At 43.1% G+C, this 20,862-nt stretch overlaps 1 protein-coding gene across 11 annotated transcripts in view; it reads right to left on the bottom strand.

Annotated features, from left to right (window-relative positions):
* The window catches only part of LOC102447841 (oxysterol-binding protein-related protein 1), a 118,484-nt gene that overhangs the window by 19,798 nt on the left and 77,824 nt on the right, over positions 1–20,862 (bottom strand). For all 11 annotated transcript variants that reach the window (XM_075920842.1, XM_075920843.1, XM_075920833.1 and 8 more), the window contains 3 exons: positions 17,041–17,203; positions 11,239–11,398; positions 2,875–2,950 (listed from right to left, as the gene is read on the bottom strand). In XM_075920842.1, coding sequence (XP_075776957.1) covers positions 2,875–2,950; positions 11,239–11,398; positions 17,041–17,203 — 399 coding nt within the window. The remainder of the gene's footprint in view (positions 1–2,874; positions 2,951–11,238; positions 11,399–17,040; positions 17,204–20,862) is intronic.

Genomic DNA, 20,862 nt, shown 5'->3' with positions numbered 1-20,862 from the left:
CAGGCAGTCCCCAGGTTACGTACAAGATAGGGACTGTAGGTTTGTTCTTAAGTTGAATCTGTATGTAAGTCGGAACTGGCATCCAGATTCAGCCGCTGCTGAAACTGATCACTTTCAACAGCGGCTGAATCTGGACACCAGTTCCGACTTACATACAGATTCAACTTAAGAACCCCAGGCGTCCCCAAGTCAGCTGCTGCTGAAACTGATCAGCAGCTGATTCCAGGAAGCCCGGGGCAGAGCAACTCTGCCTCGGGCTTCCTGTAGTCAGCCGCTGGTCAGTTTCAGCAGCGGCTGACTTGGGGACGCCTGGGGCAGAGCAGCTCAGGTGCTGCTGGGTTGGTCCAGTAGCGTGGCCGCTCCTCGGCGCTACTGGACCAACCCAGCAGCACCCCAGCTGCTCTGCCCCAGGCGTCCTGATTCAGCCGCTGCTGTAACTCGGGGACTGCCTGTACTTCTAAACTGCTCACGCTTTTGACATTTTAAAATTAAATTAATTTTTAATGTAATTAATTATTTAAATAATTTATAAACAAATATATAGGCTATGCCTACACTGGCGTGATCTTGCACAAAAACTCTTTAGCGCAAGAGTTCTTGAGTTAAAGCAGTTGCGCAAGAGAGTCTACACTGGCATATGCCTTTGCACAAGAGATGTGCTTTTGCGCAAAAGCATCCTTGCCAGTGTAGACGCGCTCTTGCGCAAGAAAGCTCTGATGGCCATGTTAACCATAGGGCTTTCTTGCACAAGAAATTCATGTTGCCTGTCTACACTGACCTCTTGCGCAAGAACAGTTGCGCAAAAGGGCTTATTCCTGAGCAGGAGCGTCAGAGTTCAGGTGCAAGAAGCCCTGATTTCATACATTAGAATGTCAGTTTACTTGTGCAAGAACACGCGGCCAGTGTAGACAGGCAGCAAGTTTTTGCACAAGAGCGGCCGCTTTTGCACAAGATCGCACCAGTGTAGACACAGCCTTACTGTATTAGTAAACATACAAGTTAAAACCTCTCTCAAAGTTGGTATTCTAGATAAGGTGCAGTAAACTAAGTTTCTCAAGTGAAAGTGGATCCCATTAAGTGTATAAATAGGAAACTGGCAAAGAGTATTTAACTCTAATAAAAATTAAAGAATGGAGTAAGTCAGAAGACATGGTATGCAAGTGACTCACTTAACTTCAGATTTAAATATAAACCTGCAATATTTTAGAATGGGGTAATTTATTTCCCAAATGCAGTTTTCCCTGCCCTTTAGCTTCCTCTCAGCCTCATATACCATGTGTGAAATTGCTCAACACTGCACTTAGATACAATACTGTGATCTTACCCATGAGGGGGGAGAGGGAGGAAGAGAAGTGGGGAAGGCGGGCGCAGAATAGGGAGCAATCTGCAACAAGCACAACAGATGCCTCAATGATCTGTTCAAGGAAAAGAGCTAAGAGACCAAGATAGCACCAACCTCTGTTCAACTGGTACCTTCTTGACTACATGGAGGGCTTTTCAGATGTCTTTGGGCACTGCACAGAGGAGCTACATTGCAGAGCAAGCTAGACCTGCAGCTAACAGCCCTTTTTTTAGCTTTCAGCTAACACTTATCAGATAAGTGCTTCACGGAGTGCCCTGGGAGTTCAAAACATTTCTGAGGAATTCTATTGTATGGACTTTCAGTGGGTTTCTTACTTATCGTGTTTGTTTTCTGACTGCAGTGAGAGAGGAATGAGCTTTTGAAGTTCATGTAATTTTGTCACACAGGAAACTTACTCCCAGAAAGTGGTTTCACCTCATGTCTAAGCAGATTCTCTTAGTAAGGCAACACGTAACTTTCAGTTTGGCACACTGCACTTCAGAGAGGCTCACCCAAGATGAACCTGCCTATGTGGAGGGATTTCTTAAAGTAAAGAAAAGCAGTACCACCAATTAACCATTAACAGTGAGCAGCCCTAGGATCCGTAAGGGAGACCAGAAGGGGCCATTTTGACTTCTTGTCAAACAGGCCAAAGATTTTTTCTGAATCAAAATGTTCATGACTTCGTTCTGGCCTTATTTTATCAAACTTCTAGCCACTGGATCATACTACAGGCAGTCCCCGGGTTACGTACAAGATAAGAACAAACCTACAGTCCCTAAGTTGAATCTGTATGTAAGTCGGAACTGGCGTCCAGATTCAGCCACTGCTGAAACTGATCAGCGGCTGATTCTAGGAAGCCCGGGGCAGGGGCTTCCTGTAGTCAGCCACTGGTCAGTTTCAGCAGCGGCTGACTTGGGGATGCCTGGGGCAGAGCAGCTGGGGTGCTGCCGGGTTGGTCAAGTAGCGCCCAGAGCGGCGCTACGGGACCAACCGGCAGCGCCCCAGCTGCTGTACCACAGGCGTCCGGAGCAAAGCCGTGGAGCACGGGGGCAGCGGGACAGCGTGCTCCGCCGCTTTGCTTCCTCTCCCTGGTCTGCTGGAGACCAGGGAGACGGGCCCCGTTCGTAACTGCGGATCCAACATAAGTCAGATCCGCGTAACTCAGGGACTGCCTGTATACCTTTTTCTACTAGAATGATCCTGGTTGACCTGTCACCGAGGTGCCCAGAAGATTAGTATTTTACTAACTCATCTGAAGTACTGTAGTGAAATTGGAAGATTTTATGCTACAAGTATAAAATAGAACTGTGAAAGCTCTCATGCTACATGATGCTGAGAGGATTTAGAAGAGAAAATGCCTTTATTTAATACATTGGCTGTTGGAGTCACCCTTTGTCTTTTTGGTTGTTAGCACAGTGTAAGCAGCAAGTAAAGAGGTTTCAATTCACTGTGTGATCCTTTGTAGAGATAGCCACAGCTATAACTTATCACTAATTTTTTCTCTATCACAACATATATATTTTACTTACCATTCCAATACATTTTCGCAAGATACTCCAAATACTAAAGTCATTCCTGGAGAACATTGGAGATGGTAAGCTTGTTCTGAGGGGGAGTGAAAGGGAGAGAGAAAGCAAACAATTTTATTAACCTCTTAACAAATGATTTCAGTTGTTAACTGTATTAATATTGTTTTAACTTTCAGGTTCTCAGAATTGACTTAATGGTAAGACAGACCTATACAAAGATAAATGTTCTTTATATTACAATAACTTTTAATGAAAGCACGTAAAATATCTTGGGTGTTCACTCAGTGTCCATAGAGGACACAAGCAACGTGTGAATATCCCAACCCTTACATGTTTTAGTCAAATAATTGTTTCTCTAAAGAAAGCAATAGTTCAAATAATATATCAAATGCTGATGTTAAAGGAGTGGAAAGAATGTTGTACCTCAGTTTCCTGAAAAGTACTTAAATATGGTGCTGTCACTACACTTTCAAAATGTATATTCATGAGAGAAGGTGAAGATAATCCATTTATATGTGAACAGGTTTCAGTTTTATAGTGTTTAGCAAAAGGCTAATTAAAAAATTATAATTAGCCAAAAGTGACATTATCTGGATTGGGAAACAGTCACTGAAAGAACAGAAAAGTAAAGGAGTGGATAATGTACACTTTTCTTAGAGAAGACTAACATACAAGCTTACGCATGGTTTATACAATTTCAGACCAAATGGATTTACTATGATTTGGTGCCTTGTAAAATATGTGGCCTTAACCTAGATCTTCACAGGTGTGAAACCCTAGTTCTTTAAAGCTGTTAGGACCAAATCCTTAACAGCCAGCTAAACTACTGTACAGGCAGTCCCCGAGTTACGCGGATCTGACTTATGTCGGATCCACAGTTACAAACGGGGCCCGTCTCCCTGGTCTCCAGCAGACCAGGGAGAGGAAGCAAAGCGGCGGAGCATGCGGGCAGCGGACAGCCCCGACGCGTCTGGGATGTCCGCTGCCCCCGTGCTCCGTGGCTTTGCTCTGCTTTGCTCCCCGTCCCCCTGGTCTGCAGACCGGGGGGATGGGGAGCAAAGCAGAGCAAAACCACGGAGCCCGAGGGCAGCAGGACAGCCACGGCGCGTCTGGGCTGTCCCGCTGCCCCCGTGCTCCGTGGCTTTGCTCCGGACGCCTGTGGTACAGCAGCTGGGGCGCTGCCGGTTGGTCCCGTAGCGCAGCTCTGGGCGCTACTTGACCAACCCGGCAGCACCCCAGCTGCTCTGCCCCAGGCGTCCTGATTCAGTCACCGCTGGTCAGTTTCAGCAGCGGCTGAATCAGGACGCCTGGGGCAGAGCAGCTTGGGTGCTGCTGGGTTGGTCCAGTAACGCCGAGGAGCGGCGGCGCTACTGGACCAACCCAGCAGCACCCCAGCTGCTCTGCCCCAGATGTCCCCACATCAGCCGCTGCTGAAACTGACCAGTGGCTGACTACAGGAAGCCCCTGCCCCGGGCTTCCTGGAATCAGCCACTGGTCAGTTTCAGCAGCAGCTGAATCTGGACACCAGTTCTGACTTACATACAGATTCAACTTAACAAACCTACAGTCCCTATCTTGTACATAAGCCGGGGACTGCCTGTATATATTTGAATAAGCCTGTTTGTTCATAAGCTGACCCCCTAAACTTACAGAAAAAAATGTTAAGTCAATTACTTGTTTATAAGCTGACTCCAGCGTAAAGACACCCAGACCAAGCTTGTCAGCATGGGCTGAGGGACGTGCTGGGTGCAGGCATGGGACTCTTCCACTCCCGTTGGCTGCTGTTCTCTGTTACAGGCCATTGGAAGCTGTGAGGCTCCGTGCCTGCAGCTAGCACATCCCTCAGCCTGCGCTGCTTCCTGTGGCTCCCATTGGCCAATGGGCTCCTGCCCACTGGTCTTCTACCTTGGCTGCATGTACCTTGGCTGCAGGGGCCATTAGCTAATGGGAAGTTTCCATCCCCCTCCCCCCAGTGGAAAAATGTGAAGAAAGTCATCCCAGTGTGAAGAGCAGGGGTCATTTCACCTCCTCCCTCCCAAAAATAGTCATTTTATGAATGAGTACATATGGTGTCCCTAGCCTCTGTCTGGAAATGGGTGACAGGGAAGGGATCATGTGAGCATTACCTGTTGTGTTCCCTCACTCTGGGGCATCTGGCATTGGCCACTGTCGGAAAACAGGATACTGGGCTAGATGGACCTTTGGTCTGACCCAGCATGGCTGTTCTTATAAAATTGCGCTTTAACATTCATGATGTCTCATTTAAAAAGGGCTTTAGTACTGATAATCCTAATTAAAAGACTGGCACCATGAAACAATTACCCATATTAGGAAGGTAACAAATAAAATTTTCTATCCAAGATAAAGTTAGCACTATGTGGTTTGAGAATCACAGATCATCGCACTCTATAGTACCTTTTAAGTCTTCAATTTTTGTTACTTTAGCAAAATGGTCAGGCACATGCCATGCTTCTAAACAAGGTTCTCCTTTTCTCCCAAATTAAGGAATTAAATGTTTTCAGAGATCTTTAGAGCAGCACATTTTCTTTTGGTAGAAGGTTTAAGTGAATCATCTTCCTTTGCAATGGCAAAATTCGTTAATTTTATTAACTTGAGTCACTTCTCTCACTTTTGCATGCATCTTTCACTGACACTTCCACTATTGAAAAGCCATGCAAAGGCTGATTGTTTAAATTTTCAGAATATGAAATACCATTCTCAAATCCAGTAGCTAAATGTGCATGAAAAGACATTGTTCAAAGTCTGGCTGAAAGCAAAGAAATGCCAATCTTCTACAAATATAGTGCTTCCAATTGCATATAGGAATCTGTGGAAAAAGTTAAGTTTTGTACTAGTTTGCCACAACTATTCAACAACATTTATTTACCTTTGAAGTGTGGGTGTTCAGTGAGAGAAAGTTAGTGTTAACTAATGGAAAACTCCTTTTGGATCAAATATGAAACATCTCACATCTCCTTTACATTTTAATAGACCTGCTATTCTAAACTTCAGTAACCTGAAATGATATAAACTGGTTATCCTGAACACTAAGTATAAATATTTCCTCTGGTGATGCTTTTATGCATATGCCCAGAAGAGGACAGTGTCCAGCAAGTATTTTAAATTTGATCTATTTGTAATTTAATTAAACTGCAAAAAAAGGCAATTTGTGAAGTTTACACGGTGTTTAGCAATTAGCACTTCTGCACAAGGAGCTATGAATATATTTTTCTAGCTTACTGAATTGTACATGAGGGTAGGTTTACAAAGGAATACACTCCCCTTATTACATAAAGTGATAGTGCGTGAAAGTAATTTTTCATGGATTAAGCCAATTTCCTACATTGCTTACATCAGCTAAATCTGAAAGCGAGATCTGTTCTTTTCTCCATAACTGCTCACATTTATTCTGTTGTTACAATAGCAGTTTTTAAATGGACCAAAATGTTCTTACCAGGGTAAAAGTGACAGACTGAAAGATATGGAAAGAAAGTCAAATATTAGGCCCACTGACATTGACAGAGTCCCAATAAATAAAAGAAGGCATGTAAACGAGAAGTTGACTTTCAGTGTCTGCAAGCAGATTTCCTTTCAGATGTCATTTATAGAAGGCAAACAACTCAGGAAAGTTTCAGAAAGTTAAAGCTAAAGCAATGAAAATATTTGCTCTACTGCAAAGAATAACTAGAAGCAATGAAAGCAGCATATTTTAAAGAGGCACCCCTAAAAGAAAATCACTCCTGACTGAAAAGCCTTACTAGTAGGTATAAGGTTTATTTTTTCAGCTTCTTTTCTTTATGAATGTCAAATGCAATGTCCCCATAGACAAACTTTCTCTAATTTGTATGTAAAAGACCCATCCAAACAGAAAATACTTTAAATGATAAATAAAAAACATGGCAGGGCAGCTCAGTGGCAGCTGTAACAATCTACTTTTAACTTTTTTTAAAAATTGGCTTGATTTCAAACTGTCCCTTTAAATCTAAGTGACAGATTTGACTATGAACATCTCCAGGCTGGTCATATTTCAGTACCATTCTTGCTGCTATTTTTTCAATACCCCTTAATTGAGGTCAGTGGCAAAGGCATTAGCCATATTTTAGGTTGATGAAGTCCACTCACAGATCCAAGTGGCACCACACCACATCAAGTTTCCAATCACATCTATCAGAGCACGCATCCCATCTTCCATATCAGAACTTGCTATGTCACCCAGAAGCATACCGATGGGTACCGTGTCACTGAGTAGCATTATCAGGACATCCAGTGTGATCTTTGGCGTTTTCACGTGATATGCTACCCACCTGTCTAGTAAGTGTCCATGATCACGCAAACAAACAGCTGGAGCACAACACTGAAGTGTTTCTAAGCCATAAATGTTAAATAACCTGACAGTAATAGAGAAAAATGGAGTGGTCACAACAGGGAATATTCCTCATATGAATAAACTGTTTTCCCATTTCCTTGGCTCAACCAGTGTGTTCACACTGCACAAACATAAAGGCAGATGAGAGCCCAGAATGTTTTTGACAGGAAATAGATGGACAGTGAGACAGGCCTGGTAAAAATGTCAGTAGGCTGGATATACAACATTTCTTCAAAGGTCTCCAGTAAGACAAATTGAAAGGCAAAACAGAAAGCAAGAGTTAAAATAGTAAATTCTAGGCCACTGAGATACACAAGTCTTGAACCTGTCCAACACAATCGAGCTCTGTATGGATATAAAATTGATATCCACATCTGCAAAAAATGATCTGCAGATGTCCACATTGGCAGATGCAAATAGCCACAGATTTGCAGGGCTCTACAACACAAAGGAAACCCGATAAAACAAGAGCCAACAATCACATAGAACTGTAAAGATGAATGTTTCCTTCTTTTAGGGCCCAATACATCCTGGAAGGGGAGAGATGCTAACAAAGGCTATTAGTTGCGCTCTATGAGGATACAAAATTTGTATCTGCCTTCACAAAAGTAAGTTGCGGGTAGCCATGGATATAAGATAGATAACTGAAAGTTTGCTAGTTTTTAGAAAAAACCCCACTGTATCCATGTCTGACAAAACTTAGCAACAGATAACCACATCCATAGATGTGGATACTTGCGAACATAAGGTGGATATCCATGGATTTGCAGGGCTCTCCATACTATGTACTACATAGCTCCTCAAAGCATTCTAAGCTTTGAGTGTTAGTTTCACGATCATCTGAGTGTTGCACTTTCAGGACAGAATACATCTGAGGGATGTATTCTAAAAGAAGCATCCAAGTAGTGTGCATATAAACATTTTCTAAAAGCATACCTGTGACATAGTGGGGGTGCTGTCTGCTCTGTAACCCGGAGTTCCCATGCGCTGTGATGTGTGATTCCCACTGACTCACCCACATGTGTATTGGCCCAGACACCTAGTCCCAGCTTGAGCAGATAACAAGTCTCTTCCCAGAGGGAGACAAAAAGGAAGGAAGGCAGAGACAGCCACCTGGGTGGGGAGCAGGGTCTGGTGAACATGAAGGGAACAGACTAAGTGAGTGCTGAGGGGGCAATGGATCCCCTAACCCAAAGGGTCTGAGGCACCCTGACGCTGACTACTGTAACCACATCACTTCTGTGCTGTATCCTGGAGAAGCAATAAATCCTTTTTTCTACTGGCTGGTGGAGTCTGTTCTGGCTGCTACCGGGGTACAGGATCGGGGTGAACCCCAACACACTGTCACAGTGCCTATAGGTCTAGCTGCATTTATTATGTAACTGCAGTTCAGCTGTAGTATTAATTATGTCATGAAGCTAAACACAAGCAACAGCATCAGCCAAGAATCCCAAGACAAATCAAAACACAAAAACTTCTTCCACAAGCAAAGCTGAGGCAAAATTTGGATTGGCAGAGCTCTAGAGTGGGGAACCAATTTAGCATTACCATGATGACAAGTAAAGAACTGACATTACTACGCGATATATATTTACTGTCTGAACCTTCAATAATGTGCCACAGCAAGCTGTTAGAAAATGTTACAAAGATGATCACAACTGTATCAGTTTTATACACTGACCATTAAAGGACAAAGGGCAAGATATGCAACTAAGGGATGGAAAGGCAGCCTAGTGATCAAAAAGTCTAATGAGGCATTTAGGTGGAAAGCGGAGTAGCATCAGGGGACTGGAGAATGAATAATGGAGCTTAGACGCTCTAGTCACCTCTTGTTTACAATCCTGACAGTGTCATTTCATAACAAGAGACTCAAGGAAACTAGCCAAGCTATTGTATCCTGTACTTCGAGAAATCTGGCTTTCATTTAAACTTTTCCAATGGATTGTATTTATACACTATAACAAATACAGCTGTCATTTTTACAGGTGGTCTTAACTTTCCTCTCCCTCCCTTCCCAATTTCTCAGGCAACAAAGAGGGATTACAAGTCTCTATTCTGCAACACCTACTTTCACTTAGTGTTCTCCTTTCCCCTTCCAGCTGCCACTAACAGGACTTTCACCTGTAACTAGGAAGGCATAGAGAAGAGTTTAGGGATGTGAATGGTGAACTCAGGGGTGGGCAATACTTTTTGATGGGGGGGGCCACTCCAAGAATTTGGAAAGTGGTTGAGGGCCGAACTTTTCCATGATATTAATGGAGGAGGTGCAGGGTCTGGGATGGAGATTGGGTGCAGAAGGGAGCTTGGGGTAAGGAGGAGTTTGATAGGAGGAGGCAGTTGTGATCTGGGGCACTGGACTGGGATGGAAGGGGTTGGATTGTGACCTAGGGCAGGGATTTGGATTACAGGACGGGGGGCAGGGATTTGGGTTGTGATCTAGGGCAGGGTGCTGGATCTGGGCATGTGGAGTAGGGGGCAGAGGATTGGGAAAGGGAGCGACTGGGGTGCCAGAGGTAGGTGCTGTCAGGAGACTTACCCGTGAGCAGCAGTTCCTGAATCAGCCTCCCTGCCTGCCCCATCCCACCCAGGCTGCAGCCATGTGCTCTAGAACCTCTTCTACTTCATGGCTGCCTGTTACTGAAACAAAACAGACGGCTCCCATTGGCCAGTTTCTGGCCAGAAACTGGCCAACAAGATTGTGCTGGGGGTGGAAGCAGCTCCTAAAGCTTCCTCTCTCCCCTCCAGACTTACTGTTTTTAAAGAAAAACCACCCCACAGCTGCATTTGAGCAGTGTGCAGGTGGGGCAAGGCAAGTGGGGAGCCTGCCTGGTGCTCCCCACAGTGTCTGCGGGCCAGATCTGGTGGCTTGGCAAGCTGGATTTAGCCTGCGGGTCATATTTTGCCCAGGCCTGTGTTAACTAGTGCCCAGGAGCAGGAGCCTGGTTAGTCAGTTAACATTTAACTGGTTAACTGAATAATCAGGATTTTATATCCCTAGAAGAGATCACTAATACGCAGATCACTATCAGTAAGACATCTTAAAGGAACAATATAGGCAGTCAGCATCTTTGCCTCACATCCTCATCACTCCTTGTCTTTGTTTGGTTTCGGAGGAGCTGAAGTTCAGAGGTTGAACCTCACATCAAGTCTCTTACATTACCATACACTGCTGTAGCCACTGAAATTTAGTTATTCAATTCAGATGTCAAGTAACCACGGTACTTCTTAACGTACTTGAGTAAAAAGTGCCATTTTAGTGCCTGCCTTAAAAAGTTTTATCCCATCTCTTTGGAAATAAAGAAGATAATTATGAAGGGCCAGTTAGAGCAGTATTTTAAAAACATGTCAGTGTTGGGACTGAACTGTAATGTACACGTTCAATTGCCTCTGCACTGAAACTTGAGAATAGTGGTATCTATTACAGCTCATTAACTCTAGCCCTATTGTCCTCCTTTACCAGCAAAGACAGGAACAAACAAAAATGGATTATTTGACAGCATAAAATGAACCTACACAATGTACATCAGTTTTAAAATAAAATCATTGTGTTTATACTTAGACTTATAGTGATGTTAATATAGCAATATTACTATCCATAATACAAGTAAGGAGACCAAGTGCCTGGAAACTAAAAAAGCAATAGGATGCACAAGTCATTAAAAATGCATGATAAGAAATAAGAACCAGTTTCAATTTCAACACAAGTTGTTTAAAATGAGTTAACACATGTCCATTTTAAAGCATTCCCTATATATAAGTGTGTGTGTGTGTACCCTTGCTTACTAAATATGAAATGGCATGTAATAATTTACTTCAAAATGGTGTTAATATAGGAGAAAAGGAAACCTTTTTAAAAGTACAAAGCAACTATCTGCTTTTCAGTTCTCATACCCAGGAGAAAAATACCTACAATTACCTTTCACTGGAATCTCATGGTTTTTGCTTACATGGCAATAAAGTTTACAGTATATCTTTAAAAAGATTAGTCAACATCCTACCTGTGTTTTTTGATGCCGTTAGACAGAGACTCTCCTCCACCACCACAGACCTTTTCTTCGGACATGCTGGAGGTTATTGTATTGTTTGACTCCAGACTATCCTCTAATGAGTACGTTGTTACTGTTTCAAATCCACTTAATGATTTTTCAGATTCTGAATCTGCAAGAGAGTCAGGTTCATGTTAATATAAACTTGAATGCTAGCCTTCAGAGATTAACACACCTTCTTCCTCATACAAAACTCTGAAACCTAAGTAGGTTACTTTGTTCTGATGACAGCATCCGTCTGGTAACTACTAGTACCTAGATACTGCTGATACTCTGTACCTATAAATGGATGAAAGGATCCTGGATCTTTTGGGAGGTGGGAAGGATGAAGGGGAACAAAAATGAGGACTCACTCACTCATTATTTTAGCTTCTGCTACCACCTCATTTTCACTGGCATTCACTATGTTAGATGTCCAATCACTACTAGCCTTTTTGGTGAAAACTGAAACAGAAGTCTCTTAACACTCCTGCCAGTTCCATATGTTCTGTAATTGCCCCCACCCCAGCTTCCACTGAACAACAGATTTACTTTCTCATTAGTCTTCCTTTGTTTCTAATGTATTTAGAGAATATTTTTTGTTATCTTTTATGTCCCTTGCTAGTCCCTTGGTTTGTGCCTTAGCTTTTCTATTTTTGTTCCTACATACTTGTGTTTTTTGTTGATATTCATCCTTTGTAACACTCCTATTTCTACCTACAAAGATAGTGTGTTTGTGACCAAGGGCAGAATTATTTTGTGGAGGGGGGAGGGGGCAGCAGCCATGTGCTCTGTTACATGGCTTCCTTTCCATCCTGTTCTCTGGATGCTAAGGGAGTGAGACACAAATGTTTGCTTCCCATGCATGCCTCACCTGGCTGATGAAGGTTGCTCACCAGCCAGGTGAGAGGCACATGCATGGAATGCAAGCACTTTCCCTCACTCCCTTAGCATCTGGGGAACAGGATGAAAAGCAAGCCACATCCTGGAGTGCACAGCAGCTACTCCTCTCCTCTCCCGAAATTCTGTCCTTGCTTGTGACCCTACTAATGTCTCTTCGTAAAACTCCCAACTCACCAACTGTTTATTCCCTTCAACTTACTTCCCATCAGATCTTTGCTACCAACTTCTTGAGTTTTCTAAAGTCTGCATTCCTGAAATACATTATCTTTCTTTAGAATCCTTAACTCTACCATTTCATTCTCATTTGCACTGAAGCAACCTCCCACTTTCCTATTTGTGAAAACCACATCTATAAAAGCCTCTGCTCTGTGGCTGTTTCTCCACCTCTGAAATAAAATAATAATAATAATAAAAAGGTCTCCAATACATTCCACTAGACAATACACTTGTGAAATGCCATAAGACCCCAGAGAGGAAAAGAGAAGAGAAACTCGCTTGTCATATGTACACAGTTTGCACTACTGGTCACTTACAAGGCTATCTTAACATTCAACCCCTCAGGGGTATGTGAACGCAGCCCCCTTAGGGGCAAGGTACATACAAACATTTCCAAAAGTTTCCTGTGAGAAGACAGTGACGTAATCCCATCACTTTGTATCACTCCCACCTTCCCAGCCTATGCGGAGACAGAAGCACTGGCCATAGCTCGGGGTTCCCTCCCCCCCCCCCAACCCCTCCTCAGGGTACACCCTGGGCTTCCTGCTGGCCCAAGCTCCCTCCAGCCCCGTTACCCTCCCTCTCCCTCTCAAGATTACAGTGCCAGTTCCAGCTTCCTGCAGGAGGTGGCGTAATAAGATGAAGGCCTAAAACATAAGCCCATGCAGCACAGGCCTGGTCAGAGGCCTGAGGCCCAGCTAACAATGGACAAAACTTGGCTAACAAAGCAAAGCTAAGGTGTGAACAAGAGGCAGGCCCCTGCTCACAGAACTTGGCATGAACAGGGCTGAGCGCGCAAAACACTAACTGGTGATAAGTATCGACTGCAGAGCAATAACTGGTACTGATCATAAGTTGAAATCACATAATACCACTAGTTAAAAACAGAGCCAGCCCAAGCTACAGGCTGATCGGACTACCGCCCAGGGTGCTCCATTGTAGGGGGCGCTGTGCAGGACTGCTGCGCATGCGCTGGGCACCGGGGGCGGGGCCGTGCATGCGCCTCGTGCCCGGTGGAGCCATGCGCCGGGGCTGCGCATGTGCCGCACTCCCGTGGGTGGCGCCGTGCTCCCGGAGCCCAGGGTGCACGAATGGCTTAGGCCAGCTCCGGTTAAAAAAAGACCTTGGCACCCACTCCTCTGATACAGGCCCAGGTTCAAGAAAGGATCTAAAATGACAACATGATGGATAGAGATGATCTAATCAACCCAGGATACAGGGTGATGGGTGGTAACCGGACAACATCAGAGGGTGGTAACCTGACGTCAGCAGTGAGGTGTGATTTGTTGTACCTGTATATAAAGTGCTGTCTTGCGGGCAAGGGGGGGGGGGGTGAATTCAGAGAATAAACATGCCTGACTAACATGACAACACACAAATATGTACAAGGAAAGAATAAAACGGAGACCAGACACTAGACCACCACCAAACCAAAGCAACAAAAACATTAACTTGGGGACAAACTCACATCTCCTAAGCAGGAAGCTGTTGACCAAAGATCAATTGTTCAAGTTAACTAAAGCTGCAAATGGAGGGATTAGTGTACAGATTTAACATACAGCTACATCATAAAGGTGCTTATAGCTAGCCATATGGATCTTTTAACAGCAGTGTAAAAGCAGCACACTAGCATTTTGCATAAACGTCGTTAAAACCATGTTTCAGCTCTAGGTCTGGTCTTAACACTACATGAAAAGATGGGCCAAATCAGAAGAGTTTTAGTTTTACCAAAATCAGGCTTACTAATCTTAGGAAGTTTTGATTTGAGAGGTATAGGCTGGCTTACTTTGGACTCATACTCGATTTTTACCTACTAAATTAATGTCTGCAGTGAAGAAACTGGCTAGTGATTATAGAACTTCCACAATTAGACTCCATTTGAATGCACCTCCTGAAGTTTGAATGAGCCTCCCAAAGCTTATCCATGTAATCCATCTCACTAGACAAAATACCATTAACCCTTGGAAAGTTTTATCCCCAAACAATATTAACCCTCTCATTCAATGCTGAGCTCAGTCTGACAGCTTGTCTGCACAAGGGACATACAGGAAAATTAATCCAGATTAACTAAAGATATGAAGTGGAGTAATCACATTAAACCCCTTATGGATTCTGTCTTGCATCAATAAAATGACCTTAACTCAATTTTATACTCTTACTTCCAACATTCGTTACATAGAACTGAATTTAGGCCACGTCAATTCTGAATAAGGATGTCCACATAAGTTTTATGCAGTTCAACCTACTTGAAACTCACTCAGTTAGCTAATTTGGGTTAGTTTTCTGGACAAGGCCTCTGTCAGCAGAGAGTTCGCACTTACAATAAGCACCATTTAATATATTCAAATGTCAAAACATACTAAATGAGGAATTTAGTTTTGTGAAGGTCAGAGCTCCTTTAAAAATCTGATGCAACAGACAACAATTACTGGCCTTCCTTGCTATACCACTAGATGTTATGAATTATAGACAAGCACAGATCAATGTATTTCTAAAAGCAGTACAGAGTATATGTACAAACCTAAGATTAGAACACTGACTTTCACTTGTAAATGTTGTGAATTGCAAAGTGTCTGTGTAGTAAGGCCCACAGATTTTAATTTGGGTCTCTAGTAGTCTTCCCTCTAATTTTTCGTATCCAGGTGTGGAATGAGTTTTGTTATGTGCACCATTATAGCAATGACACACACTGGCCTCCATACTGGTGCACATAAAATGTGTATGGAGTATTGTGGGAGGGTTTCAGGGTATGGGAGGGGGTGCCAGACTGGGACTGAGGGTTGGGTGCATGGGGGTAAGAGCTCTGGCAGGGGCTGGGCCCCTTCTTGCCTTAATCTATGGCTAGACTGGAATTCTGAAAATCAGAAAATTGTATTTTTCAGCTTCATACAATTCCTGCAGTTCAACCATAGGAAATCCTGTCTGACAATCCCCTTTTTTAAAAGTATGAAATGTAGACAGAACTTAGAGGGTGCATTAGCCAAAGATATAAATTTAAAAATTAATTTCCATTGTTCATTATATTTGTATCCCTGCTGCCACCATCATCAATAAAGGACTTAATTTTCCCTTTAGCCAAAGATAAGCCCTACGGATCTACTTCCAAAACATTACTTAGGAAAGACTCCTTGAGCAACCAACATGGATCTGATGAAAAACAAATACCACTGCTTCTTATTTCTATTCTAAGTCACAGAACACTTCCCAGGACATTTGAAGTTCTTCAGGGCCAAGGAATAAAATTTAATGACATTCGACTCAGAATGAGACTTATAAGCTACCACAATAGGTATGTCCACGCAAGAATAATAGACCTCAGCATGGCCAAGCTATGGGGTTAAAAACTGATGTGTAGATGTCCAGGTCCAAGTTGGAGCCAGAGCTCTGTAACCTTCCACTCATGGGGTACCAGAGCTCAGGCTCTTGCCCAGTGGTCCCTACACTTTTTATCTTGTGCCCGTCTTTACCCTTGTCCGTGTCCACCAAGGAGCCAAGAGTAGAGCAGAAGCTGCGGGGGGGAAGTGGGAGAGGATCACGCATGAACAAGAGTAGGAAGGCTAACACTGAGGTTGGCAGCCAGAGCCCAAAGGTCAGGAGCAGAGTTGGATGGCACTCTCTCCCCCACTATGGGGGCTGACCCATCCCCCATAATATTTCTCCATGTCCCCCCCCAAGGGGAAGGCCTCATAATTTGGGGACCTCTGCTTTAGCTTAACCCAGATTACACAGTGATTTTTCAGCCCCAAAGCCTGAGTCCCATTAGCCTGTGGTAGTGAACTGTACCAGTATTGGTTGATCCTTGTGTAGCATACCCATTGTTATAGATCTGCCCTAGACTAATAGGTAGGTGTCCACTACTGTGTTTTCAGCAGTAGGCTCCTAATCAATAAACTCACTGCTTGGAGAACTTAGATGGAGTTCAAATCTTAATGTTCAGATTAGAATTCAGACTTGAAATATATTTTAAAGACTTGAGAAAGTGTTCATAGGGAAAGATAAAAATACATGCACACATCCCACACCCTTATGCCCGAGAGGAAAAAAAACTAACATTCTTTATTTTCAGTGAAATAGAACGAGGGAGGCACAGATGCCATGGTCTCAGGTACTTTTAATTAAAAATTTGCATTAAAATATTTGTTGCGGTACAGACATTTCAGTTTGGGGAAGGAGAAGGAGAATTTGCATGTTTGCGAGGTGCCATCTTCCAGCTCATGGCCGAAGATAATCCTTAACCCAATCCATAATGAAACATTGTAAAGAAAGCAAAGTTTTCTGAATCAATGTCAGCGGTAAGTTTCTTAGCTTGTATCTTTACAGAACATCCTTAAATTTTACTTGACAGAAAAAACTTGAGGGAACAGCTATTCTGGTGATCAGCCTTGCTATGATCAAGATGTTGCACCTTTGCATCTGGTAGATGGAAACATGTCACATGCATGTTTTCACATACCAGGCCCAAGTTCAGGAGATATAAACGCACATATTTAACTGAGTACGTAAGAAACCCTGCTGCAGTAAAGCAAAAGTTGAAGTACTGTTCCATACTGGTGTCCTATGATACAATTTGATTATCTGGGCCCCTCCCATTTTTGGAAGAAACAAATATATACACACATTTGCCACATGTTTAAGTACTGGATGTTATTTGCTTACCTGAAACAGCATCATAGAACTGTTCCTCACTAAGGATGCTTAGAGGTGGTGATCCTTTAACAAGAGACTGTTCTAATTCATGGTGTTCAGTGGCTAGGGTCTCTAGTGCTTCTGACAAGATCTTGTTTTTCTCCTGCTCATGCTCCAGTTTCAAATTCCTCACCTATAAGTAGATACATACATGAATAGAATCTATCCTCTGAAATAGCTTTGAGCCACACATTCTTGGAAGAGATGAGGTTTTAGTTTGTCTTTGAACCAGCTATTTACAATAAGAACTGAAGCAGCTGTTACTTGTGGATTAAAAGAGTGATATTATAGGATAATTTTGTTCCCATCACATGATTTTTTTTGTCACAGCATTTTTTAAACTCTTGAAAAGTCTCTGCGGAAAAGAAGATTACGTTTCATATAAATCAGAATTCTGCAACTGAATTCAACACAACTATCTGGCTGATGTTCCAAAGAATTACTAAATTTTAAACGTTTCCCCGATTTGTTTGTAGCCAGGATAAAAAGCCTGTTCTAGTGTTTAACCTGTATCCACATGCAATAAGCCACTTCTACTGTTCTACTCTAATGTGGGATAACTGGTATAAATTGAATTGCATTTCTAAGCAGCTGTAAGTTACACTGGTGTAAATAATTAACATTTTAAAAATTGGAGAATGTTTACCCCTAGGATTTCTGTTTGCAAGTTAGTTAAGGAAGCAAAACAGATTAGAAGAAAGGAGGAAAAGTGAGGCTGGCTGATTTGTCTCCAATGTAATATTCCTATCACCACATCAAACTGTGCACAGAACAGCCACAAACTGACAAGAGAAAAAGGAGAGGAAAGGAAGAGGGAAGAAGATATGGATGTAGATGGTGCTAGTGTCACTCTCTTCTGAACTTCGTGAGCTACTAACATGAAAACAGTAACATTTTTACTAACCCTCCTCCTCTTCCCTGTACTATTCCCCTACAAGGAAAGAAAGGGAGGGAAGATTTACACTTGAACCTCTCCCAGAGCCTCCCTCACCTCAACAAGCCTTCCACCCGCTGCCTTCCCTCCAATCCAAAGACTGCTTCAGTCTTCAACCTTCTCTTCCCTGCTCTGCTTTTCCTCCTGATCCCCAGTGTAAAGGCATTCAGCTTCTCCAACCACCTCCTTTCCCTCTGTTCTCTTTACATCCCCCATCACAGCCTTCCTAGTTCTCTCACACTGTTAACAGAAACAGCATTGGAACAGTTGTAGTGACTCAATTTCAGCTTATTTTGTAAGCAAAAATTGCTCATGTACCAACATTAGCAAAGATTCTAAAACAATTTTATACATGTAATTTACTTGCCTTCATGCTTTTTGCATCAAATGACTGCTTGAACATTTAAAGTGGATTAAGCCAGTTTCATTTTTGTTTATAGCGAAGCTTACTTTTGACATCACGTGCTACAATCCTTGGGCCTCAAACAAGGTAGCATGTTTGAAGTCAGCTGTGCTCACAATTTATAAAAAAGATTTAATGCAAAACTTCACTTGGGGTATTTTAACAAAATAAGTTAAATGATTCCCTTAAATTTTGCCTGTTTAAATAGAAAGAATATTAAATTTCTCAGGTAGATGAAATGTTAAAGTTGCTACTTCCTGGCTTTATCCCACCATAGTGATAAAAGATGGGTGCTTTTTGGAAATTTTTACCAACTCCCATTTTCAAAAGTGATTTAGGCTTCTAAGTGCCTGTGTCAAATAGAACTTCTGTACTTTTGAAAACTGTACCAAAGTAATTAAGCTAATACAATCTAATCCTCTACTAAATGTTGTGAAAAGATTCCCACGGCATCAAAGGACGACATTAGGTAAAGCTTCCATGCCATGTGTTCCAATAAGCAGCCCAGTAATTCAGTCTGCTCTCTTACTGGTAGAATCAGGATCTTAAAACAGCTCTTTTACAGTCCTTTAGTCTGCTTGGCCATTTATGGACTGTTACTCATAATTGAGCAACAAGTACCATAACCCAAAAGTGAATTATTTCTGAAAAATAACCAGCTTTTCAGCAACAACTGTCTTCCATAAAGTGTCAGGTTTAACAGCTGCTGAACACTTACACAAATATTTAAAGGTCTTATACTAGAATAAAAAAAGCTTCTCCCTCTGTAATTCTTGTATCATTAGGACAGCAGTTAAGTAAGTAAACAAAGCGAGGGGAAAATTAGATTATTCAACTTAATGTAGATAGAAATTGAAAATTGAATCCGTCTCAGGGATTAAAAATCCAAAGTAAAGGAAGGGGATGGGGGAGAAAAGGGAGAAAAAAAAAATCAAGCTTAACATCAAGTACAGGCTCTGAACATATCAGTTTAGTCAAGTGTGAAGATACTCAGGCAGAGCCCAGAATTTAAAAACATCTACAGGTCTGGAGTTCAATGCAGCACGGAGCATAAATCATCAACTCTTCAAGAATTGGCCTAAAAAATGATATAAAAGGGGGCCATGTGGGGTGTTGAATAGGAGCTTACTGTCTGCTGGTCCTGTATATGCTATTTATGTGAGTATATAATGTCTGTGTGTATAGTTAGGAATCTAATCTGTGTGGATACTGAATATTTCTCTGAATGTGGTTGAGCATTGGGCAGAGCCCACCCAGCCTATGGACATGCTAATTAGCGGGGCTCTGTGGGACAATGGCACTCCATGGGCCAAGGACACACCTAAAGCATGAGGGCGGACAGCTGAGAGCTGCCAGCAGGGATAGGCCGCTGGCCAGGTGACCTGCTGCAGCCAAGAAGAGGCCAGGAAGAATGTATAAAGAGGCCATGTGGTGGACTCCATTTTGGTCTTCAGCTCAGCACTTCGTCCCAGAGGCAGCAATGCAGGGATCGAAGAGCCAGAAAGACCTGTGGACCCATCCTGATCCTAGGATGCGCAACAAGGACTTTTAAACCAGCAGCTGTAACATCTCTGCTAGAGCCTGCATCAAGAACTGGGAGATTTGATGCATGTAATGTACTATCCTTTAACAACCTTACTCTTATGCTTTTCTTTATTGTGGTAATAAACCTTTAGTTGTTAGATGCTAAAGGATTGGCCCAGCGTGATTTGTGGGTAAGGTCCAGAGGGCAAATCGACCAGGGATTTCTGGCTGGTTTCTTGGAACCGGACAGAACTTGTTCGGGGTAGATGGGATTGGGTTCTAAGACACCTCCCCCTCCACCGGTGTATGAGGCCCGGGGCAATCTGGGGCACGGCTATTGCTGGGGTGTCGGAGGGGTTTTGCTAGTGAGGCTTCAGGCAGGCAGCTGAAGCGCTCGGTGGGACTGGTTTGTGGCCTGTTTGGAGAGGTCACCAGTCAGGGGGCTATAAGGAGCCCCGGATTTGAGCAATTCGCCCTAAGCAGACGCCCTCAGATGTGCCCAGACCAGCCCGGTCCGTCACTGCGGTCTTGCTACCTAGAGCCTGAGGCCGTGTGGTCACGGTCAGAGCAAGTGTGTCCAGCCTGCAGCCTCCCTGCAGCACAGCTAGGATCTATAAGGAACAGACTGTGAACTGTCCTTACACTCTGCAGACTGCTGTTTGTGATGTCCCCATGCTACAGAGCAAGACTGTGTGTTCTCATTTAACCACTCATTTTTTCTTATTCTTTTCTCTTTAATCAGCTGATGTTTAATAAATTGTATTTGCTTGAACTGTATGAAATGATCACTGGGCCAAGAAAGCATCCAGTGAGAAGAGAGCACCCCGGAGTGGGGATACCCTATTCCCTACCCCATGTGACTACAAGGTCGGGGATTAAGCCCCAGGAAACCTGGGCCCAGCCTTGTTGGGGTTTCGAGGACTCTGCTACT

This window comes from Pelodiscus sinensis, chromosome 2 (assembly GCF_049634645.1).
Source record: "Pelodiscus sinensis isolate JC-2024 chromosome 2, ASM4963464v1, whole genome shotgun sequence".
Classification (NCBI taxonomy): domain Eukaryota; kingdom Metazoa; phylum Chordata; order Testudines; family Trionychidae; genus Pelodiscus; species Pelodiscus sinensis.
This window is presented reverse-complemented; position numbering and strand designations above follow the sequence as displayed.